The 25,907-nt window shown below is 40.0% G+C and overlaps 2 protein-coding genes across 2 annotated transcripts in view; both read right to left on the bottom strand.

Annotated features, from left to right (window-relative positions):
- The window catches only part of LOC109483246 (fibrillin-2-like), a 33,784-nt gene extending 16,512 nt beyond the window's left edge, over nucleotides 1–17,272 (bottom strand). The window contains exons 1-11 of the mRNA XM_019786235.1: nucleotides 17,183–17,272; nucleotides 16,302–16,421; nucleotides 13,564–13,686; nucleotides 12,807–12,926; nucleotides 11,501–11,632; nucleotides 10,509–10,649; nucleotides 9,896–10,018; nucleotides 8,988–9,113; nucleotides 8,031–8,153; nucleotides 1,814–1,942; nucleotides 262–396 (exon numbers count right to left, since the gene is read on the bottom strand). Coding sequence (XP_019641794.1) covers nucleotides 262–396; nucleotides 1,814–1,942; nucleotides 8,031–8,153; nucleotides 8,988–9,113; nucleotides 9,896–10,018; nucleotides 10,509–10,649; nucleotides 11,501–11,632; nucleotides 12,807–12,926; nucleotides 13,564–13,686; nucleotides 16,302–16,421; nucleotides 17,183–17,234 — 1,324 coding nt within the window. The 5' untranslated portion in view covers nucleotides 17,235–17,272. The remainder of the gene's footprint in view (nucleotides 1–261; nucleotides 397–1,813; nucleotides 1,943–8,030; nucleotides 8,154–8,987; nucleotides 9,114–9,895; nucleotides 10,019–10,508; nucleotides 10,650–11,500; nucleotides 11,633–12,806; nucleotides 12,927–13,563; nucleotides 13,687–16,301; nucleotides 16,422–17,182) is intronic.
- Nucleotides 17,273–17,957: 685 nt separating this feature from the next.
- LOC109483183 (mucin-like protein) overlaps nucleotides 17,958–25,907 on the bottom strand; it is a 47,172-nt gene continuing 39,222 nt past the window's right edge. Inside the window, exons 29-35 of the mRNA XM_019786168.1 lie at nucleotides 25,347–25,516; nucleotides 24,359–24,468; nucleotides 21,723–21,882; nucleotides 21,244–21,391; nucleotides 20,060–20,226; nucleotides 18,812–19,045; nucleotides 17,958–18,166 (exon numbers count right to left, since the gene is read on the bottom strand). Coding sequence (XP_019641727.1) covers nucleotides 17,958–18,166; nucleotides 18,812–19,045; nucleotides 20,060–20,226; nucleotides 21,244–21,391; nucleotides 21,723–21,882; nucleotides 24,359–24,468; nucleotides 25,347–25,516 — 1,198 coding nt within the window. The remainder of the gene's footprint in view (nucleotides 18,167–18,811; nucleotides 19,046–20,059; nucleotides 20,227–21,243; nucleotides 21,392–21,722; nucleotides 21,883–24,358; nucleotides 24,469–25,346; nucleotides 25,517–25,907) is intronic.

The following is a 25,907-nucleotide window of genomic DNA, read 5'->3' as shown; positions in this document are numbered from 1 at the left end:
TCTCATTGCGTACAGTGTGTCGACAAAATAATACTTAACCGTCAACATGGCTTAAATGTTCAACTGAGAGTTTGACATGTGTCCATATAAAAAAATTTTTGTCTATTATTGTCTATTAACATATTTGAGATTGTGTTTTCGCATTCCACCATGTGATAAAGTCTTTCCAACAGGATTCAACAATTTTACAATTTACAAATGTGTGTGAATTCTCACCCCGACCATTCTGGACTGGACCACTTTTTCCACCAACCCACTTACCGACACAGTCCTTCCCGTTGACCAGCTTGTACCCCTCATGACACATACAGGAGTCTGGGCCCTGGCCTGGCCTCTTCACACACTCATGGTCACAGTCTGCTCTCTGGGGGTACATGCACTCATACCCACTCTTAACTGTAAAGGTGTAACAACATGTTAGCCTGTGTATACACAAGCTCTCGGCTGGAGGTTAATGACCCCCACCCCAACCTAGGGCGGCGGCCGCCAGGAGCGCGATTTAGTCAGGCTAACAACATGTCATCAGTAATCTTTTTAGAGCTGTTATAGTACCAGGGCTTGAAATACTCGGGGTTCATGTGCACCTTAGTTCACCCAAAATTGGAGTTGTGCACCTGATTTTTTTTGTCGGTGCACCAGAATTTTTAACATTAGAAGACGTGTATAATAGTATACCGGATATTCTTGGTCTTTAAGTATGAGAAAAAATAATAAAATCTTTCTTGTAGCAATGTTTAAGATTTTGAAGTTAGCTCTCATTTTAGATTCAAGCTCAGAAGAGGAGCAGTAAAATTAAAGACCTGCAATTAGGTTTTGTTTCATATGGTGCACCCGAAAAAATTTTTGTGCACCCAATTGCACCTATTCCCGACAATGAATTTCAAGCCTGAGTACCTATGACAGTGTTATGCTTTAACACTTAAAATTGTAAAAGAATGAACATACATGTAGGTGCTGTAACAACAGTGTCTCTCTCTTAAAGGGCAGATTCTTAGAATCAAGAACATACATTGGTGCGGCCTAATTAGTTGTCAAAGATTTCAAACTTTCGACAGTAGGATTGAAAGTATGGATACAATGTAGATCAGGACTAGACTAACAATGCACATAATATCCTATACAGCACCAGTGTGCAAGCACGTCTAACCCTTGGTTACGGGGAACAATAGAATGGTTTATTCATTCATTTTGCGAATACAAACTCATCGCAGCTTATTAGCTAAATTCATTTGTGAGTTCATGTACATATACCAATTTCACAAGTTGACATAAACAATCGCTCTAAAAGTTTACAAACTGCGAACAGGTGACAATACATATTTAAAAATTGGAATACATATTCAAAAGACGCAATGCATATATATATAAAAAGGTAGAATTACATATTTAAAAGATACACATTAATTATCAAAGATACCAATTAATAATCTAAATGTCACAATTATCTTAACTAAATGCCATCGTTTAACAGGTTAACAATATACGGTAGAGGGCTATTTTGGTAGCGTTTAGTACGTGCTGGCAATGGGTCGTATTTGTGACTTTGTCAACTGACGATAAACTGAATAGAAAGAGAGAGAGAGAGAAAAAACTGTGTATCATTCTATAGCACTTTCACAAAACATCTCAATGACTCTAACAACTGAACTTGATACTTGTAACACTTGTTACTTCATCTTTAATCTTTTGTTATAACTTTAATGTCATGTAGTTTTGTTGGGGTTATTCTCCCAGGAATCTTTGAAAACCGCCAATAGGCGACATGTATGTCCTGGTTAAATAAATAAACAAATAAACAATATACAGTACATACTGGTACACTGTCTGCCCCTGATCAAGTCGTACTGTTCAGGACAGGTGCAGTAGTAACTGGCCAGGGTGTTGACACATCGGGCCACACCTCTGCAAACGTTCAGGTCTGGTCGGCTGCACTCATCAATGTCTGAAATGTAGTCATATTTTTCATAATTTTCCTGACAATATTCATTTACTAAAACTACATGCAGAAAGGCCAACATTTGCTCAGGAGCAAATGCAGCAGATGGCTTCACAACATCCCCGGTACCAAAAATGGACCCAAATGGACTGTTCCTAAATCACCCCTGTCCAACATGTGAAATGATCCAATAGTCTATACCCCAATGCAACAATGGAATCTTCCAACGTCTTCTGCTGTTACATTGGAACATGTAGAACCCTGGTAGAACCAGACTAAGTGAGTGAGACTGTTCTATTTAGAACTGTCAGTTAGGAATTTGGACCAAGTCTTGCAATCGCGTGTTTTACTCAAAGTAAAAAAAAATGGCAACAAAAAAACAAAGAAATAAAACAATTTTAAAAGCCTGTATCCAGAAAATGAAAAAATACCTGTGGGTATTTGGCCACTCTACCTTCTTGCCAAATTTCATGTTATTTGGCCCCAAAATGAAGAAATTGAATCCATTTTAAAGTAATGGCAGGAGAAGGAGGAGGAGGAGAAGAAACATGAGGGAAAACAAATTTTATATGTTTCACCACACCACGTAAGCCATAAAAATTGTTACTGGAAATATTTCAGGAAAAGTCACCAAGTTTGGTTGTTCTAGCACAAGACGTTCAGACGTTATGTGAAATGAACTTTGGTGCCAACCTCAAAAGCCACACCCCCTCCTGTTGGAATAAGGTTGAAGTGCATGTGGCTCAGACTTAATCTATTGTGTAACATGAAATGTATATTCAAGCAGCCCTACCAGATATATCACGAAATGTAGACATGGTATTTGGTAACATATATCGGCAAAGGAGAAATCAGTAACCGCAAATACAACATATATAAAATTGTTGTTGGATGTATTTCTGGGAAAGTCACTAAATTTGGTTTTTCTGGCGCAAGACATTCAGCTGTTATGTGAAATGAAATTTGGTGCCAACCTAAAATGCCACCCCTCCTCCTGTTGGAAGAAGGTTGAAGTGCATGTGGCTCAGACTTAATCTATTGTGTAACATGAAATGTATATTCAAGCAGCCCTACTACATGTAGATATATCACATTCATGTAGACGTCATATTTGGTAACATATATCGGCAAAGGAGAAATCAGTAACCACAATGGCACGAAACATGACACTGCTGTACTTCCTGGTTTCCAATCATTTAGTTCAGTCTCCTAAATAAATAAAATTGTTGCTGGATGTATTCCTGGGAAAGTCACCAAGTTTGGTTGTTCTAGTGCAAGACATTCAGACGTTATGTGAAATGAAATTTGGTGCAAACCTCAAAAGCCACACCCCCTCCTGTTGGAATAAGGTTGAAGTGCATGTGGCTCAGACTTAATCTATTGTGTAACATGAAATGTATATTCAAGCAGCCCTACTAGATATATCACATTCATGTAGACGTCATATTTGGTAACATATATCGGCAAAGGAGAAATCAGTAACTGCAAATACAATATATAAAATTGCTGCTGGATGTATTTCGGGAAAGTCACTAAATTTGGTTGTTCTAGTGCAAGACATTTAGCCATTATGTGAAATGAACTTTGGTGCCAACCTCAAAAGCCACACCCCCTCCTGTTGGAACAGGGTTGAAGTGCATGTGCCTCAGACTTAATTGATTGTGTAACTGTCAATTCTTGTATATTCAAGCAGCCCTACTAGATATATCACGAATGTAGACATGATATTTGGTAACATATATCGGCAAAGAAATCAGTAACCACGATGGTGCGAAACGCGGCACTGCTCTACTTCCTACTCGTGGTTTCCAATCGTTTACTTCTCGTGACCGCACCCGCTTTACGGTGCCCTGACAGCTGTCGCTCCACTGTAATCAGATTAACCAGGCGAGTCATCTGTTTCTGCCCAGACAAAAAACGGGCGGGGTCCCCCTGCAGCTGGATTGGATACAGAGGACAGTACAGCTTCCCCGTATGTCTTGACTTGATACCAACTGACTTCGACAAAGCCACCAAATCGATCTTCATCAAACATCTCCGTTCTCCGGTGATTTTAGAGCGGTCTTTCCCCAACAGCCCAGAAGTTAGCGCACTTCACGTCCGAGAGTCCAACGTTTCCAAGATACAGCCCGGAGCCTTCCGAGGTCTCCCATTGGTCTTCAGGCTTTACCTTGATGACAACCGCATCTCCAGTCTTGGTACGTTGACAAAAATGTGAATAAATACATCTTGGGCTCTTGCTCCCTAATATCACAATCGAATGACAAAATATTCTGTATGTGTGTATACATGTAACTTGCGGACATGTGCTCATTGTAGTTTTTTTTGGTTGGAGAGTAATTAGAGTTTGTACTTCTACTTATATTTCTATTTCCTTTAGTCTTAATTAAATTATCATTAATCAATCCATAATAATCGTATTTCTATTTCATGCTTGATTTTATCCCACAGAAATTCAAAAACAAGACCCATCAAGATTTCATAGCTTTACCAAATGGTTTTATGCTTTCAGTGATACAACATGTATTGAAAACTGAAGTACTGGTAGTAAAAGGACGTTCAAGGACATGCACATGACAGCTATACATCGGCTATATTGTCTACAGATTGCTGAGAGTCGTATCATTCATGAAGTACAAAGTATCTATAAACTTTCCTAATCAATCATGCAAATTTTATGCTGATTTGCAAAATTAGCATCTAATTATGTCAAGCATGTACCTATGCACCAAAAATCACAACAATTTGTAAACCTTTTTGATAGTTAACTTCCTCCAAAGATTTTTGAACAAATGCACCTGCAGTCCCACAGCAAGGTGCTAGTGGATCCAAACTCACGTCACTTCTTCCAAATTCAAGAGCTGTCTAAATTTACCATGCAAAATGAACATAGCATAGTGAGTCCAGAACACAAGATATCAAATCTTGGAAGTTTGGATGCAGTACCATAACAAGCTGCCAGGGGGCCCAGAACCTATTAACTTCAAGGTCTTATCAAAACCTATCAACATACAAAAGTACCAGGTATTCCAAAGTTATGATTGTATTCAAACACACACAAAAACAGAATAGCAAAGTTCTTTCTATCACAACCATTTATTTTTCAAGCCGACGTTTTGATGACCTTCTGTCATCTTCGTTCATCAGGGCAATTCTGACTGGTTTACTGTGCACTGACCCTAGATGTTACTTGGAAGGTCATCAAAACGTCAGCTTGAAAAACAAATGTTTGTGATAGAAAGAACTTTGCTATTCAGTCCTTTACCAACCTGATGAAATTATTTACGGACACATAAAAACAAATTGGACACACGCTCCCCTAATGAAATAATCTACATGATGAATCATGTTAGATACTCCATGGTTTTTTTGGTGTTTGCTGTTGCCATCTTGATTATCAAATACTGTAAATCCCCGCAAACTTAAAATGACTAACAGTAATTCTGTTTGTTTATCCTCAGAAACTGATACATTCCATGGGCTTGAGAAGTTAAGAGACTTGAACCTTCAAAGGAACGCCATTTCCGTCATATCCCAGCATGCATTCCGAGGCCTATCTGTCATTGCCTGGTTGTCGTTGAGCATGAACCGCCTGCATTCTGTGCCTGTCGACGCACTCCTGCCGCTTACAGCACTGAAGTTTGTTACTGTAGGTTTGCAAACAAACCGCATCACCACAATCGACAGCCAAATCCTGCGTCTGAGTCACAACCAGACCTTACATCTGGCGTTAGTAGACAATCAGCTGAAATGTGACGTGAATCTCACCTGGTTCATCTGTAGTCTACCAACCTGGACCACATTTCTGGTTCCGGCATACTGAAGTGTGCGTCACCTGCCAACCTGAGCGGCATTCGGCTTGCCACCGTGAGGAAGGCCATCTGTCAGACCAACACAGACAGGTCACCACAGGGGATCAGGCTGGGGAGATATGACGAAATGTCCACCACAACAGGTCCGCATCCCCACCACACCAGCCTGTACATTCCCACAGAGATGCACACAAACACCAGGCCAGGTTCAGGGTCTACCACAGGGATCGACGTTGTCACTCTTCCCGGTGGCCCAATCATCACTGAGGAAGATGACAGTTACCACGTCAATGCCATCATCATGGCTGTTGCTGTGCCTCTCCTGATGGTGTTGGCATGGGGGTTGTTCTCTACTTGTACGAGCGCTGTCGCGGCACAGGTATGGCCCGGCACAACGCCCCTGCTGAAACAGATGGAAGCGAAGAGATTGAGCCCTACGCTGTTGCCCACTCAAACTCTGCCGGACTGCAAGCATCAGGCAGACGAACATGTCCTTCTCAGGACCAGGCATCAGAGGACAACGATGACATTGAGCCGTACGCTGTGTCATACACGGATGTGTCAGGGAAAGGGAAAAATGGCAAGCTTGCGCCGTACGCAACAACGTCTTTTGCTAACATCCAGACAGCAGAAAACAATGATGACATCCAACCATATGCCGTGTCCTATGCTGATGTGTCAGTAAAGGGGAAAAATGGCAAGCTTTTTCCGTATGCGATAACCTCCATCTATGAAGACCCAGGGCCACAGCTTCAGCCATATTCAGTGACCCATGATGAAGACCCAGGGCCACAGCTTCAGCCATATTCAGTGACCCACGATGAAGACCCAGGGCCACAGCTCCAGCCATACGCAGTGACCCACGATGAAGACCCAGGGCCACAGCTTCAGCCATATTCAGTGACCCACGATGAAGACCCAGGGCCACAGCTTCAGCCATATGCAATCGCCCACGATGAAGACCCAGGGGCCACAGCTTCAGCCATACGCAGTGACCCACGATGAAGACCCAGGGCCACAGCTTCTGCCATATTCAGTGACCCACGATGAAGACCCAGAGCCACAGCTTCTGCCATATGCAGTGACCCATGATGAAGACCTGGAATAGCTTGTGGACAGCCTGAGAGTTCAGACAGCATATTTCACAAACTGTACAGCTCACATGTAGCTCAAGATCAGCATGAAAGTATGGACAGCGCATCTCACAAACTGTACAGGCACGGTTCACGGATAGTGTGAAAGTTTGGACAGCACATCTCCCAAACTATACAAGAACGGCTCACGGTCAGCATGAAAGTTTGGATAGCACATCTCACAAACTGTACAGCACGGCTCATGAACAGTGTGAAAGTTTGGACAGCACATCTCCCAAACTGTACAGCATGGCTCACAGTCAGCATGAATGTTGGACAGCACATCTCACAAACTGTACAGCACAGCTAATAGTGTGAAAGTTTGGACAGCACATCTCACAAACTGCACAGCATGGCTCACGGTCAGCATGAAAGTTTGAATAGCACATCTCACAAACTGTACAGCATGGCTCACAGGCATTCTGAAGGTTTGGACAGCACATCTCACAAACTGTGCAGCACAGCTCAAGGACAGCCTTAGAGTTTGGTTGATAACTATGGAAGTTAAAGGCTATGTTGCCTGTGACAATGCTGATGTCACTAAAGATATCTGCCATCTTGGATTGTAAAACACCGAACAAATTGACTTGAGCTAATCTTCATATGAACATCTTATGTAAAAAGGTACAGAGAAGTGATAAAATTTTAGTAAAAAAAGTGCTTACACCTGAGCTAATGATATTTGTCTGCCAACTTAGATTTTCATCAGATCAGTGTACATGTAAGTTATGAATGAACAAATCACATAAAATTAGATGTTATTAAAATAAATGTTAGAAAGGAAGCATTATGTAATCTCACATGAAAACCTGAAAAATGAAAAAAAAACGCCTGGGGGTATTTGACGACTACCTTCATGTCAAATTTTATGTCATTTGGCCCAAAATTGAAGAAATTGAATCCATATAACGAAATGGCAGGAGAAGGAGAAACACGAAAGAAAGCAATATGTCCTCACCACTTTGTGGTGAAGCCATAAAAAGAACTAAAGGATAATAGACAGACATGATAGAAGCATGATCTTTACTGTCAGGTAAAAAGAAACAAACTACATGTACTCAATGGTTATTATATCTTTTATTGTAAATTAAACTTGGAGAAAGGCAAACAAAAAAGAATTGAGAGAACCAAGAAAAAAGGACCACTGACCGATACAGTCCCGTCCGTTGGCGCCAAGTTTCATGCCACGTCGGCAGTGGCACCTCAGGCTGCCCATGGTGTTCTCACAGGTGCCTGCACAGCCACCATTTCCAACTGAGCATTCGTCCACATCTGGGCAAACAACCAAACTTCATTTCACTCCCTGATCACGAATTTCTGAGATTGGAAATTTGCAAATCACCGATAGGAATATTCATTACTAACAGTCTTGCTCACTCCTGCACGCCTATTTAGAAGTCTAATTAAATTTAACGATACAAAGAATGCTCCATTGCATACAGGTGACTGACAGATTTGTAGTTACTGTAAAGATCTTGGATTCTGATTGTAGTAGTAAGTACTGTAACAGCAGTTTCATTAATAACATTTTTGCAGAGATTTACTTTTCCAGTTACATAAACAAGAAGGGAAATAAACTTTTTCAAGATCATTTTGCTTCGCTGAAACAATTCTGTGGTGAATTACATGTAAGTCTTGTAATGTATTGGACACAAAGGATCCTGGGATGTTGTAATTTTGCAGTGGCGAGCTTCACAACAAAAACCATGAACATTTCAAGATTTACAGTGAATTAGCATCTCTTATAGGCCACACCAATTTAATTTCTTAGTTAATGGATTTTTCTAGAAAAATAATGGAGCGGGCGGGCCAAAAAAAAACAACAATAAAAACAGGCCTAGGCATCCTATCATAGCCCATAGGAGCCATGAAGTCAACACACCAGGCTGGTTCAAAATTTAAACAATGAATATTGAAGTTTTAATGACACCATTGCATTGAAAAATGGAATAACTGTAACAACTAGGAAGAAAAGGGCCGTCTTCAACTGTTCAGGGCAAAATATGAGCATTTTGCAGTTGATTCTGAATTTTTTTTTTTTGCACATCAGAAAAAAATGAAGTGGGCGAATTCGTTAACGAAGAAATTAAATTGGTGTGGCCTTACCTGCACAGATAAGTCCGTCCCCTTCGTACCCAGGCAGACACCTGCAGGTGTACCCACCCACCGTGTTGATACACTCAGCCTGGCTGGAACAGGTGTTGTCTTCAGGCAGGACACACTCATCCTTGTCTGCAGGGTAAGGATAGCATTCATGTGTCAATAGCTACATCAGAATCAATGCTAACTTAGTTTAGGGAAGTAACATTTGCATTTTTGCAGAATGCATAATATTTACCTTTGGACATGGTCTGCCCTGTTAATTCTTAACACATTCACATACATGTACATATAGAATACAACACGGGGTATTCCGTATCGCCCGAGGTATCGGCCCAACCGCGGGTCGGGCGATCCGACTCGCGGGAGGGCCGGGACCGAGGGCGATGCTGAATACACCGTGTTGTATTTTATTTATATCATACCCACCCAAGAAAACGCGGCTTTCCATGCAAGATGAGCCAAAAGTTGGTGCCCCTAAACCCTCAAATGCAACAACATCAGTTCCAACGTCCGGATTCTGTATTCGAATTTTTGAAAGGGGCAGAAGCGGGTAGGGCGAAACGGGTTCGAATCGTTTTATGGAAGCCATGGAAGCGTTCGATAACGGGTTCCGGACCTGGCCGTACCGTAAAGTACGGCCCGGTTCGGAACCCCAGGTATGATATAATACTAGTTATGGTGACAGGAGCAGAGCAGACCATGAAATTGCAACATTATGTAACCTAACATCAGTCACCATGGTGACAGATGTCAACAAATCATGTCATTGGCCAGGTCAGAGATTAGTGTTTGGAACAGAAGAGGAAGAAACCGAGTAAAAACAATAATGTTTTCCTTCGGTAAACATAATAATTATATTATAGTATTCCAGTCATGCACACCCATATAGAGGCAACTAAGAGATCTCATACCAATGCAGGAGTATCCATCAGGTCCGATCTCGTAACCATGGCGACAGGAGCACCAGTACGAGCCAACGGTGTTGTGGCATTCCTGCTCACAGCTCCCGTTGTCTGCAGCACACTCATCCACATCTGTGGGGAGGATGTACAGAGTTCATGATAGTTTCAATTTAAATGCTCATGACACCAAAACATCCAGAGAAGCTAGTTTGAGATAACCCCGTTTAGGCCACACAAATTTCATTTCTTGATACTTGGATTCGCCTGTCAATTTTTTTCTGATTTGCAAAAAAAAAGGATCTTTAGGTTCCGAATAAAGTGGTCAAGGAAAGACATATTTTGGCCCCAATGGTTGAAGAAAGTCCTTTTCTTCCTAGTTATTAAAGTTTTTTTCAATGTAGCAATACAACTTTGTTTCATTAAAAGTTTTAAATTTGTTGTTTTAATTATAAACCAACCTGGTATGTTGACTTCATGGCTCATATTGTAACATTTCTGGCCATCATGGGGTGCCTTGGCCTGTTTTTTTTTTATTTCGCCCTGCATGTTGCTTCATATTTTTTCTGAAAAAATCTGAGAAACAACAAATTGAATTGATGTGGCCTTATGACTGTTTCCTTACCCTCACAAGTCCTTCCATCCTCAGTAGTGGTGTATCCACCCTTGCAGTGGCACCTGTAGTTACCCTCGGTGTTCACACACATGGCAAGGTCATCACACTGGTTCAAGGTCACACCATCCACCTCTTCACACTCATCAATGTCTGGGGATATCAAAAAAGAAAACTTTCTTTTGAAAAATGGGATCTATAGATCTGAACATGCCCGTAGCCAGGATTTTGAAGGGGAGGTTCTTCCCACTGCTCAAGGGGACCTTGAACGAGGTTCCTAGGGGGGTCCGTGGGCATGCTCCCCCGGAAAATTTTGAAAAATGAACCTTCTAAAATGGCATTTCGTGCATTTTTGAGAGGATTTCCAAGAAAAAATCAGAGATAAATTTTTATTCAATGACAAAGGGAGCAGTTTTTCTTCGATTCCAGTCCATCTTTTCAAGAAAAATCTTGGACCTTTACATAAAAAGACTTAGTGGACCAAAAAGTGGACCTTTACATAAAAAGTGGACCAAAAAGTGGACCTTTGAGCCTTCTGAACCCCCCAAACCCCCCCTGGCAACGGGCATGCTGAAGTAACATACATGTATATATGGCAGTTCATTCCTTGAAAAATACTAAACAATCCTTGATAACGTAACACATCAGACGTAATTGTACCTTTTTATTCAATCAGATATTATTAATTTTACTACAATTTAGTATATCCCTAGATGTGCAGCATCTTTTTAACCATTGCCATTTTAACTACTGTCTTTTTAAATTGTCAATGCATTTTATTATGTAAAATACTGTTTGTATGTATTGAATTGTTTTTAAACTGTGTAAATTGGACATAATTCACTGGACCCACTGCAATGTTCAACAAAGTGATCTTGAATCTTACTTTTTATAAAGATTAAGTTTTTAGTTATTATATTATTAAGTAAAAGATACGGGAAAAAAATTGCTTATTGCTCTTCCATCTGATAAATTTTGCTGCAATTTAGGATAGTTAAGTCTACCTATGCAGGTGGCCTGGTCCATGTGAAGGGAGTATCCTGAGGTGCAGCTGCACCTGTCCTGCCCTCCCACCTGCCCACACACACCTGCAGGTGCCAGGCTACAGGTGTTCTCCTCAGAACAGGGAACATCAGCTGAAATACAGAGCGACATCTTTACACAGGGTCAGGCATACTTTTAAAAGTTATAGACTATGAAGAGAAACCTACCGTGGGGGTCGCTGGAAGACAGGCGTAGAATGTCCAGACTATGCATGATGTACAAATTTAAATGACTAATAAACTGGTGGACGTCCTAATTACTAAGTATCTGATACCAGCCCAGAAAAGAATAAGAAACAGTCATGCCTTCAAATATCAGTTATCAACCAAGAATTGAGGTATTCAAAAACTCGTATTTCCCAAGAACTATCGTAGACTGGAACTCGTTGCCACCAAGCACAATTGGGGCATCATCACTAGAAAGCTTTAAACAACTCCTGCAATTAAATGTACAAAGATTGAGTGTAACAAGTCATTCGGTGTGATATAGCTAGCTGCCGCTGCGCTGCGAGCCTGCAAAGCTGGTGTGTTACGCTGAAGGGCGGTTATACCGGCTATATCGATACAGATACAGACTACAAATCTACATCCTACATCCTATCAGGTTAACTGTATAAGAATGTTCTTATTCAACCAGTTTAATTTTGCAGCCAAATTTTGATGACTGTCCGTCACCTTGACCAGAGCACTAGCAGGCAACAATGACTGGTTCTGATTCGTACTACAGCTAGGTGTTGTTGCCAGACACTGTGAGCTAAGAGCTGTGGGGCTGCCCCAAATATAATCAGAATTGCAAATTGCAAGGCTGCGATTGGTTAAATATCCCAGGAAATGTCCAGTAATAGACAGTAAATGGACAGTAATGGTCTGATTGCATGGTCAAACAAGACATTGGTTAAAACACCAACAGTAAATAGAAGCATAAGTACTTACCAGTAATGCTTCCGTAAAACAGTAAAAGACGGTGTAATGAAGATTTACTGAAATTTTACTGTTAGTAACTGTTGATCAGTACTTAACAGTAAATTTTCAGTACTGATGGTTTGCCAAGGGTTGCTATCATACACTGCACCAATACAAGTAAGGGTCCATCTCAGTGTGAGTGGATAAAAAAACTTTACACTATTATTATTACAGTACTGTAATAATAATAGGTGTAAAGTTTTTTATACAGTAAACTATAATTACAGTCTGGTCTCCTGGTTGACATTGCGAAAAGGTGGGAATGATACATGTATATTGGATAGATAATGAATGAATGACTCACGCAGACATGTTTTGCCATCAGTGTGCAGGTGGAAGCCTTCGTCACACGCGCAGGTGTAGTAGCCAATCTGGTTAATGCAGCGCTGTGTGCAGGTGTTCACATACTCGCACTTGTCATAATCTGGAAACAAGATGCACACAGACCATTTCATAGTTAGTGACCATAAAAAAAATTAAGACAAATGAGAAATAAGACACCAATACCACATCAGAAAATAATGCGAGGTGCTATAGTGTCACGGAAATGAAAAGTAACCTACAGTGGGTCTCACTGGAAGACAGAAGAAAAATGTCCAGACTGTGCATGATGTACAAAATGACTAATAAATTGGTGGACATCCCAATTACTAAGTACCTAATACCAGCCCAGAAGAGAACAAGAAATAGCCATGCCTTCAAGTACCAAAGTTATCAACCAAGGATTGAGGTGTTCAAGAATTCATTCTTTCCTAGAACTATTGCAGAGTGGAACTCGCTGTTACCAAGTACAGTAGGGGCATTGTCAATAGATAGCTTTAAACAATGTCTAGAGCTAGAAGTTCAAGGGTTAGGTGTAACAAGTAGATCGGCGTAATGTAGCCATATGCCGCCGTGCCGTGTGCCTACGAAGCTGGTGTGTTACGGCGAAAGGCAGTTATACCGACTATACAGATACAGAATGTTAGGAACAATCATGACTACAGACATCAGAATTTATCAACCCAGGATTGAGGTGTTCAAAAATTAGCTTGAAATATTGCAACTCCGGACCCACTCACCTACACATGTTGCATTGTCCTGTCCCAGTCTGTACCCGTCTCCACATGAACAGTGGAAGCTGCCAGGAGTGTTGATGCAGGACCGCTCACACCCACCGTTATACACCAGACACTCATTGATGTCTGACATGAAAGAAAAGGGCAGTAACGATTTCTTATTATTCAAATTCTTGTTATGATTATTGTTAATATGATTAATGATTTGTCATGATTTGAATAATTATAATTATAATTATGATTAATGTTATGATCAATGATTGTTACAATACAAAATATTGACTTGTTATGATTATTATCAATATCATTATGATCAATGATTTGTTATGATTCAAATATTGTTGATTATTGTTATGTGTAATGATTTGTTATGATTTGAATATTAACTGTTATAATTATTGTTCTGATCAATGAATTGTTATGATTTGAAACATGATTTTTTTAATGATCAATGATTTGTTACGATACAAAATATTATTATTATTATCAGTGATTTGTTATGATTTGAATTATTGTGTAAGGTATGGTTCAATGCATTGTATGTATGTTGTTTTGATATATGAATAAGAAAAAGGGCATACTGTAAATGCTAAAATTTTGTGGCAAGAGATTGTGGTGTTTTTTAATTCATGTCTGAGACAAGCATAATAAAAGCACAATGAAAGACAATTGTAATGGATGACTGTTAGCAAATGAATGTGATGAGGAGTCACTGACAAAATCGCAATCAATCACAGTCAAGTAACTACAAATCTAGAAATACTGAAAAATTTTGAAATGATAGTTGCATGACACAATTGCAACAAGAATCAAAAAGTTTATATAGACATTACAGAAATGGAAATATTTTTATTAATTCATAAAAATAATAGGTAAAATTTGAATTGCACAGGCTTTTTTATTTAATACAAATAAAAGATCATCAGTGGGAAAGGCACTTAACACGCATTTCCCCCCTCAGTTAGAGGGTTCCTGGGCCCTACTAGGGTTTGGGTTGGCATTAGGAAGAGCATCCAGCCATAAAAACCCTGCTTCAAAAAAAGAGTTGTACCTGGTACAAGCACGTCTAACCCCCGGTTGGGGAAAAATGACGTTAAATTTGTTTTGTTTTTTTTAAGTGTACTTTTTTTAATTCACCAGGTTCTGCAAGATCTTAAAAAGTTTCATCTCACCTGAGCACCTGTTAGACCTGTCCTGCTCCATGAGGAAGCCATGTTGACAGCTGCAGGTGTATCCTCCAGGTGTGTTTGTACACACGCCGTACACCTGGTCACAGTCATTACCCCACTTGTTGTGGAAGCTGCACTCATCAACATCTGCAGGAAGAACACATTTTGTTAGCACCTACATGCAGCGTGCAAAATACCTGGTTGCCCAGTTGCCCCGGGCAACCAAATTTTACTTGGGGAACCTATTTTTTAACCTAGGTAGCCCAGTGTGCTACCTGAATTTTAAGAATGCCCCCCTCCCCACGAAATCATGCCCACTTGGCTTGCACCACTGTATCCGGCAGATGCTTTTTAATTTTAGGTATTAATAGTATCAGTTAACTAAAGGTTATTTGAAATATTTTCAAAGGCTTAATGTATGTAACATTACTTAATTTGAGGAAAATAGTAACTTAAACTATAGGTGGGGCAACCTAAAATTCTGATGGGCAACCTAATTTTTGCAGTAGTTCAAAAAAGTATTTTGTACACTGCCTACATATATGACTTAGTACCTATGACTCTGACTACTACCAGGTGCAGAAATATTGTTTTGGTTGGTGGAATTTATGATTTTGTCTGTCTAACTGTCCTTATTGCTGTGTCCATGTGGTTGTATGGCTAAAAAAACAATAATTTGCTGTATTCTATTGACATATCTTGCTAGTGCACTGAAAGATCCATTCAAAATTCTATTCTGTTTCTTATTTCTCTCGAAATACATAAGGGCAATGACCTGGACCAGACGTCTGTCACCATGGTAACCAGTGCTTCTGAGACACCCTGTGGTGTTGGATTACATTATGTAGCAATAGCTGAACAGACTTGGAGGGGCTGGTCAACAAATGTATGAATGTGTTTGAGTAATAAACAGTTAGTTTATAAAGTTTTGGCTTTGCAAATTTTACCTTTCTAGTTATTTCTACCTTCCTCACACCATGTAAAAAACTTGAAAGTATTCGAAGAATTGGCAATGTTAGCCACTGATAAGCAAGTCCATATAGTAGTCATTGGTTTTGTCAAATGTTTCCTACATTTTGTTCACCATAGCATGATAAAGAAAGAGGGATCAGAATACGTGTATTTTTGGCAGGCGAGTTTCCTCCAACATTAAGTGTACGGACTAGTCGGTCAGAGTTAAACCATCTTAGGGACTACGACCCTTGCCTACTCTTCTGTCCACCAGCGTGAGTCACGGCATACCGGAGCAGTCTACAGTACTATGGTCCTTACCTGTGGAACACTCTTCCGCTACAGCAACGACAGCTCCTTAGTCTCAGGACTTTTAAACAGTTCATTAGGAGCAGGACTTCTCAGGACTTTTATACAGAGTATTAGGTGCAGGACTTGACACTGTTGATGTTTAGGATGTTGTAATTAGTAATAGTTTATGTACTGTGTATTTGTGTGTGTATTTTTATGTGTATCCAGGATTACCTGAAAAATAGGCCAAAATGGCCTGAGCTGTAATTACTGGTTAGATATTATTAAATAAATTGAAATTGAATTGAAATTGAAGTTTTGTGAGCGTACCGATGCAGTTGTTGTCCTGGTCCAGCTGGTAGCCCGGGAAGCAGTGACAGGTGAAGCCACCTGCTTTATTCCTGCACACCTGGCTGCAGTTGTGTTCACCTGTTTCACACTCACTGACATCTGAAGATGGACAACAGTTACTAAGTGTTAAGTCTTGCATGTATGTAACAGTTTAGTTGATGCTGAGTCTTGAGTTATACAAACTCTATCAGCTAGTCATGATTAAGTCAAAATTGAATACAGTGTAATATGTATGATACATTATTAGTTAGTCAAGATAGATGACCTGAACTGAACTGAACTGATAGATAGATAGTCAAAGTTTAGTGCACAATGATTGTCACGGGTACAATGTATGGCAAATAATAAAGTTACTAGTTGGTATGTGTCTATCATAATGCTACACAATATAGTCAAGGGTTACTGTGTCTGACAGAGTGTTATAAAGAACTACTGGTTAGAAAATATGACTCTACATGATTGTACGTTCTACATTACGCTAAACTATACTCATGAAGGGTACAGTGAGCACTTGTACCTAATTATACAAAACATGTTCTATCACTAGTAGACAAAGTTATTTGCCAGGAATGTTATAATTCTACATATGAATGCTACGATACGCTACACTATATACATGTAGATGATAATAAGTTATCAACTACATGTATTCGATCAGTTATGCTAAATAATAAATGATAAACTGTAATATTTCTATTCATGCTTTCTCTGTATCAGAAAATGACTACATGTCTATAACTCACTAATGGTGATTCTTACTGAACAAACAAATATCACAGAAATGTTATTGAGTATATTGATTACGTGCATATACATGAACATACATTCTACTACCACAACTACTACTACGTAATATGTACCTTCACATGTCTCTCCATTTCCCACTAGTCCAGGTGGACAGCTGCCGCACATGTAGCCCTTCTGTGCCAGGGTGTTATTTGTGCATTCAACACCTGAAAAAACAACAACATCCAAATGTAATATAACATCATCCACATGCTGTAGAGGTTAATGATTGTGAAGTACACCCATTCTTTCAGCACCAAGGACAGAGATGAAAATTGCCTTTATTTGGTGTTGACTTAAAGGGACAAATAAACTAATTTCAGTTTTGGTGTCTTTCAACCCAAAATGCTACTTGCAAATGGTGATCCATTGGTTTCTACCAGTCCCGCACACATAGGGGTGATATTAGACCTAAATCCATGTTCATGTGTGATGACTGCCTATTCCATCATGAGGCTGCGGTGACGTAATGGGTCCTCTTAATCTGATTAACTGGCCAGGACATCACTACTTTGTTAGAAATAGCAAAGTTCTTTGATCACAACCATTTTTTTTCACGAGCCGACGTTTCGATGACCGTCTGTCATTTTCATCAGGGCAATTCTGACTGGTTTACTGTGCACTGACGCTAGATGTTACTTGGTGCATAGTGCACTAAAGGTGTTACATAGTTCACAGTGCACTTAGGCTAGTTTTTACGGTTAACAAATGCATTTCTGAACATAGTGCAATTCTGACATACATACTAGGTATGTCACTATTGCACTACGTTCGGAAATGCATTGAAAAATAAATGGTTGTGATCGAAGAACTTTGCTTTTTAGATCATAGAGTATCTCTGATGTAGCCCTAACCTGGGAAGCAGGGGTGGTAGGAGCATGGGTCCTCCTCTTCCTCACAGTAGTCACCCTTGTACTGGTCAGTACAGTGACAGATAGACCGGACAAATGTCCCGTCTGTTTGGACGCTGCCCTCGAAGTTGCACGTGCCGCCATTCTCGCACCGACACAGCTTGACCAATGGGGTGTAAGCAGTGATGAAACCCTGGCTGTCAGTTGCTGTACATGCAAAACACAACAAAACATCAGAGATGTTTTTTGCCCATACAACTTTTCATAACTGTTATGGTGGTCAACTAGGATGTTAAGTCTTTCAACTGCAGCTACATGTTGTACAGTAGAAGTGTTATCAGACTTCCCAAACATTGTAAATAAAGAACTTTGTGAAGGCCTTGGTCACTTTTGGTGTCCTACTGTCAGGAGATTGAAAACTGAGAACGTAATCCCATTCTTGGGATTATCGTGCATGTGTCATACACAAAATCTATCTGCATTGCTATGGAAAAGGCTGTTTGTCAGCAGTTTTTGAAAAAATCATGCATTTTGGTCCAAACATTAAAATCATGCATTTTGGTCCAAACATTAAAATTTTCTAAGTTCTATGTTTAATTACACTTCCTTTTTAACATAAATAACATCCTATATAATTTTATATGATTCATGCTCATCAGTCAAAATCCAAGATGGCGGACCATATAATTAGCTCTTGTGTAACCATGTTTTTTTCACTAATTTTTCGTCTCAACTCCATATTTAAAACGTCCTGTACTAGATTGTTTGAAAATCCCATGGCACCAAAACCAAACAATGACCTACAAAAAAGTGACCACACTGTAACCATACATAGTCAGTCCTTGACCTGACCTTGGAACTGAACTGTGACCTCGCTGGTGTCATTAGGAGTCCAGCTGTAGGTTGTCAGGTACGTGTTGGTATCAGGGTGGTAGAGAGAGTTGTTGTTCAGGGTGCCTGGACCCTGAAGGTGGAGGGTCACAGACTCAGACACATTCCTCTCAGTAGCCACCAGTAGGAAGGTGTAGTCTGACCCCACGGTGACCTCCATAACATCAGGTACGATGAAGGACGGCACCAGATTACCTGATGTGAGAAAAGATGTAGACAATTGGTACATTTTATTTCAAACTGTTCATTCCATAACAGCGTTCGAAATGAGTTGACTATTCAAACTTCTACAATTTATCCCAATTTCACTAAACTTACAAAGAAAAAATTGTTCTTGTTTCAACTTCCCAAAACCCACAAATTTTGGAAAAGGTGGGACATTACGTCTTCCATAGTTTACAGAAGAGAAGTCAAACCATGCAGACATAGTTTTAAAAATAGTTACAGTTCTAGACAGCTCATGTAGACTTAAGTTATTTTATACTCTAGATCTGTTTCAATGTTCTTTTATGTTTTGTTATTTGCAATTAGCCTCCGGGCACGAATTTGCAATAAACTTTTCAATTAAACAAAAATGTAAATTTGCATGCACCAGGCATACTTTGCAGGAAAAAGAGATTTTAGAAACTAGTGAATCAAACCAAGAAACTATAATTTTAATTCTTTGTTTGACTTTCACAAGTGCTAGCTAATAATAATTGTTTATTGCAAATTCTTGCCCGAGGGCTAATTGCAGGAACAGAAGAAACATGGTATAAAAAAACAATTAGTACATATAGAACTACTGATAACTACTAAGAAACTACGAGTAAAAACTACTGGGTTTGACTTCTTTTATGAAGACAAAGGATCCCACTTTTTATGTAATATAAGGGTTTTCGGATGTTAAGAGGAGAGTAGTTTTCTTTTCATTTATGTGTGAAAGTTTGGGTAGAATTTGGAGGCTATGTCAAAGAGTTCATTTCGTTCATTGCTATAGAGGGTACAATTTGATATAAAATGCGTTTATATAATATATATAATAATATATCAAACAAAAAGAAAACTAAAACTTGTATATGACCAGTACATACAGGACTGGTGCAGGTTAGATCAGAAATTTTACCAGCACAAAACCATATACGGAGCTGCTTTTTTTTAAAGGCCATAGTGTACTGAATGGTCGAGTATTGCATATAGGAATGTGTGTAAAAAATACTATACACATACCAAGGAAGGCCTCCTGCTCCAGGATTTGCTGCAGTGTCTGCATGGTTTTCATGCCGATCTCTGTGTTGCCAGTGACTGACACGTCGTACATACAGAACTCATCCACTCTGCCACTCATGTCTGTGCAGGCTTCAAGTGCTGCTGCCTCCTCTTGAGCTGACTCAAAACTGTTAATCAGCAATATGAGATTTAAAGACCAAAATGACACAAAAAGATTTCTGTAAAATACATAAAAATATCAGAAGTGTACAAACAATATAGTCACATGATGACTGAGAAATTGAGCTTGTACGACCTTCTAAAAGTGAATTTTTTGGAAACTCTCCAGCAAGCTTCCCAATCACCTGCCTCGGGCATCTCTATTTGCATCAGATGTTTTATTTTTGCATTTCTGTGCTTTTTCCTGATGAGCTGACATCACTGAGTGACATCAGCTCAGGAAAAAATACAGAAATAAAATGTAGAGATGCAAATCGTCTGCCAGGACTGGCTTGTGCTGACTTTTCCAAGACGAGGCATTAAAATTTCGAATGTAACAGGAGAACCATGCATTGTAAATGTGTCTGTTAGCCAGGTAATACTAGGTATGTCAACTACAATCAGATAAGGTCGTATTTTGGTGTCATGACTATTTGCCCTGATGCTATCACGCATAATACTGGTGTATAAATCTATCATTTGTCACCTAACTGAGGGGAAGAATTTCTTTACTACTAAAAGAATTGGGAGAGTTCAGACTTCTGGGAAGTACTTTGGGTTTTTGTGAATGTATTAGATGATTCACGCAACTTGAAATTTGGTAGTACACCAATTCCTGAATTCCTCCACATAACATCCACTTACTTCCCACCCTGCACCCAAGAAAGTTTGTAAAACTTTCTGTGTGACATGAGGAGACATGCCTGTAAAATGTAAAAGTATTCTCTCTCTCTTTATTTTGATACCCTTTAGCCAGAAGGCTAATCTTCCGGGGTTCAAAAACATACATACAACATAACGATAGTAAAAACACACGCATATAACACAAAAGAAGATTTACACTAGTATATACAATGTAAAAATGAAGATACAAAATCTAAAAACTAAATCATGGAAAGTCTCACTGTTTGAACATTTGGCAGATAGCTTTCTTAAAATGGATGTGCTGCAAGGTACATGTACATGTATAACAAGGTTTGACTTACTGAGTTCTGAAGACCGGCTGGTAGGTTGGATCCCCGTACGTGGCAGCGGTGTAGGTGAGTTCTGAACCCTCGGGGGAGGGGTAAGATGAGAACAGGGACAGGTCGTACAGGTTAAAGTCATACTTCCTGCCCACCAACTCCAGGGACCCTGGAGAGGGATGCAGAGAAAGTTTTCATCACTTACACCCCGTTCAGACTGGAATTTGAATCGCGATTCAATTGAGGTCAAATCCCGATTGAATCACGATTGATTGTTCTGAATTTGAACGCTCCAATTGCGATTGAATCACGATTAATCAAATCCATCTCTGGGAGGTGGATTCAATCGCGATTGACGACCATTCCTGTGCGGAAGAAACGCAATCGCGGTTGGATGAGCCGACAAGTATGAACACCCAACGGGATCCAATCAAAGTCTCTTTACTCAGTATCTTACCAACCTGATGAAACTATTCAGGAATATACTTTGTAGTACTCACAAGACTGGCCGAACTCGTAGAGAGTCTGAGCCCAGGTGGGGTCCCTGTCTCCCAGTTCCACCAGACGACTGGTCCAGGAGGATGTTGTGAGGTAGTAACCTGATGACAGCTTAAAGTCATTGTTCCAGTCACCATCATAGTTACCAAGGAGACCCTCAACCTGCACAGTAGGGATGGGAGATTTTTACCTCCGGGGAAGGAGATATCCTTCCGCGAGGAGGTTTTACTATTGTTCGAAACATTTCTGTCAGCAGCTGTTTCTCGCGATCGGCTGGATGGATTTGTCTGTGGTTCGGTATACGTATTGCTATTGGGCTGCAGATGGTGCAGAACGTTTTTGTTTAATTGCATATGTGTTTATGGGCGTCGAAATAAAAGGTTTTTAAGGACACCCCCGTTATGCTGAAAATGGAATTTACCATGTTGTTAAGGAATGGGGAGGTTGCAGTTTTGGGTCTTAGCATTCAAAAGGGGTCAAACAGAGGGGTGTCTGGTTCCGATAAAAATTTTGGGTGACGGCGCAGCAATGACGGCGCAGGATGACGGCGGGGGTAATGGCGCGGGTGACGGTGCAGGCTGTCAGACTGAGAGACGTTAATCAACAGTCCATACCGAACCGTCAGTAGCCATCAAACTGGCATACAAACATATTACGCACATAACTTTCATACTACACACAAACAAATAACCTAAACCAATAGAAAAAAAAACCCGGAGGTTTGAAATCTACGATTTCCCTTGTTTGAATTAGAACTTCTCTCTGATTCTCTCTAGTATGTATGCATTTAGTAGTACATTGTATGCATTTAGTATATAGAAGAAGAACTTTATTGCGCAACAGATGTAGCGGGTACAACGTATGGCAAAATATACATATTACATAGTTTGTGGTGTTAACATACACATATGATGGTGTTGAGAATATCTAACAGTTCTACTAACTGTAATAGGAATCTGGTCTGCTTTATAAACAATGTATAACAAAAGAGAGACACTAATTATACTAATCTAATTCTATTAATACAATGTAGTAATAAATTGTGTCAGGAATTAATTACGTTTTCTCGTTTTGTCATTGAATTGTGTACAAATTAGCTAGCCCTACATAAGTGGAAAATATTATATGCCTAACTAACATGACTCAATAGAGAAGCCGATAGCCCGAAATTGAAGACTGGAATGGGAGATTTTGCGAATTAGAATTTCTCTCTGATTTTCTTTAACCCTTGTCCTGCGGAACCCAACAATTGTTCTGCACATACAGTACCGTCTATACAGCACTCTGTATAGTTACGATTTGGGGGTATTTCTTGTGCGACGCATCACACCACAAGGAAATGCAACGAATACGAAAGTAACTATGCCAGCGAAGGGCAAAATAACTCGGGGGTCTATGACCTAATTATTGACAAATATTGTGTAAAAATATTGTAGGACAAGGGCTAGTATTTAGTATACTGTAACATATTTAGAATCATTTGGTGAAGCCAGAATCTGAACACCAATGTTTTCAGCACCAAGGACAGGCAACCGTTCTCAGATACTGTAGACCTGTTAATCTTGCCTGGGACCTGCTCATGGAATAGCCAAAATAACACCTGTAGTTAGATCTCCAGGGCTGGCTCCACAAAAAGTGGGATTTACCCGTCTGGGCCGGTCTTCCGCGTTGTCTGTCAGACGAGGTGGAAAGAGTTCAGAAGCGAAGTTCCCCATGGATACTTATAATAAACCAACTCTCGAGTCCAGGAGGAGGGATGCATCACTGAGAGAGCTAAAACGGATTCTACAAGACCCCACCAACCCCTGCAATGACTTTATCCCACCAAGAGAGAACACTGTATATAATCTTAGGAAGAACAGCAATCAGTTTAAGCTCCCATTAAGCCTATCGGACAGACACAAAAACTCCTTCATTGTGAGAGCCGTAAAAGACTTGTGATGTGTATTGGACATGTATATATATATATATATTGTATTTTAAACTGAAATTGTACTATTCTAATCTACGTGTTCTTGATGTTGATTTTTAAATGATGATGATGTTTTTAATCTATTGTGATGATCTTTGTATGATGTATAATTGTAAAATGTCAATGCAATTCAGACGTGCCCGAAGTACTTCGGCACGTCTGCTATGTTGATATTTAATAAAGATTTGATTTGATTTGATAATACAACAGGAAATCTGTACTTGGTATAGGGTATATAACCACACCCAACCATGACCAGACTTACTAGTACCTGGCCACTCCAATTTAATTTGTTGGTTCTCGGATTCGCCTCTTCGTTTTTTTCTGATTTGAAAAAAAAAAGATTGAATCAACTAAAAAATGCTCATATTTTACCCCAAGCAGTTGAGGAAAGTCCTGTTCTTCCTAATTGTTACAGATTTTCCATTAATGCAGTTATTTGATTCAAAATTCATGGTTTAAATATTGACCCATCCTTTGTGTTGACTTAATGGCTCCTATCATACATGTAGCATTTTGGGCTAGAATAGGATGCCTGGACCTGTTTTCATATTTTATTTTTTTGCCCTGTCACTTCATATTTTTTATGAAAAAATCCAAGAACCAATAAATTAAATTGGTGTGGCCTATTAGTGGTAAATTATGCAGTGTGAGATATTCTCTCACCTTGCCCTTCATGGTTGAAGGCAGGCCAACAGATATGTGTAGCATGTTGTTGGCTTCTTCTGCAGCGATGTAGACCCCAGAGGAGAAGACATACACATACTGGGTACCAGCTGGGAGAAGATGAAATAATTTAAAAGTACAACATGGCTTCAAAACAAGACTTGTACCTGGTGCAAGCACATCTAACCCTGGTTGGGGAAAAATGACGTTAAATTCGGTTTGGAAAAAAAAATGGTTGATTTTGAGCTATTCACCAATTTCACACTTCCCATAATGCCTAGTAAAAGTCACGGATATGACGAAAGACCATCCCCCTCCCCCTTCCTTGATGTAATATTTCCAACAAGTTCTATCCACAAACTGGTCAACTATTGTTTTGAATTATTTCTCTAGTATAAAGCGCATGCCATAATTGCATTTTTGTTGGCATTAGAGAAAATGACGTACCTTCTATCGTTCTACCTTCTACCGAAGACTCTCCTACTCGCACGGTTGCATTACGTATATTTGAATGATAGAAGGTACGTCATTTCCTCTAATTCCAACAAAAATGCAATTATGGCATGCGCTTTATACTTAGTCTAGAGAAATAATTCAAAACAATAGTTGACCAGTTTGTCGATAGAACTTGTTGGAAATATTACATCGAGGAAGGGGGAGGGGGGTAGTCTTACGTCATATCCATGACTTTTACTAGGCATTATGGGAAGTGTGAAATTGGTGAATGTTAAACCCTATCTCTATAAGAACCTATATGGACAGTGCGTCATTTATATGAGGTCGTAAGTCAGAGGTCACGTAACTGAGCATACAGTGTTCTGAACGTCTGTATCGGCGGAGCAGTTCTAACACCGGGTAGGAGTTTATTCCAGCCCACTGCACCTCAATAAGCAAACGTTTTCTTGCCGCATTCCAATCTAGCTTTAGGAAGTCGCAGGGACTGGTTCATACTGTGTCGGGTGGAGTAGAAATGTCAATTTGAACTCACAAAGTGTCAGGAAGCCACCGAAGAAAGCCCGTTTCCGGCCCCTGGCGATGTCCCTGGGAATGACCTCCTCCCCGTCAATCAAACACGTCACCCCTAGCGGGCTGTTCCTGTACTGCAGGTGAGTCTCCACTGCTGGGTTAGACTCGTTACCTTGACGGGCAGCCAGGGCTCTGGAAAGAGCAACGTGGTTAGGGCCAAGTAAAAAAAAAAGTTATCTCCAGTTTAGCTCATTGAAGAGCTAATCTTCCACTGGTTGTGACAGAGAAGACAGACGCTATGTACAGTATTTACAGGTTCATTGTACAGGGAAATTCCCCTAGCTCTTTTCGACAAGCACAATGAACAGTGGACCATAGCTTTACATCCCGTCCTAAGGACTGTGATCCTAAACAGTAGCCTGAATGTCGGGTGAGCGAACTCCCGACCTCTTAGTCCAGAGGCAGGATCACTAACCACTGGACTACGAACGCTACTAAACTGGACTATGCATGCCAGTCACATATGATGTAGGATTTTATAATTTCTGTGTGATTGCAAAACTGAATGCATTCTCGGGGTAGA

This window comes from Branchiostoma belcheri, unplaced genomic scaffold (assembly GCF_001625305.1).
Source record: "Branchiostoma belcheri isolate BF01 breed outbred unplaced genomic scaffold, Haploidv18h27 scaffold63, whole genome shotgun sequence".
Classification (NCBI taxonomy): Eukaryota; Metazoa; Chordata; class Leptocardii; order Amphioxiformes; family Branchiostomatidae; genus Branchiostoma; species Branchiostoma belcheri.
Note: the sequence above shows the minus strand (reverse complement) of the source record. Positions and strands in the feature narration are given on the sequence as shown.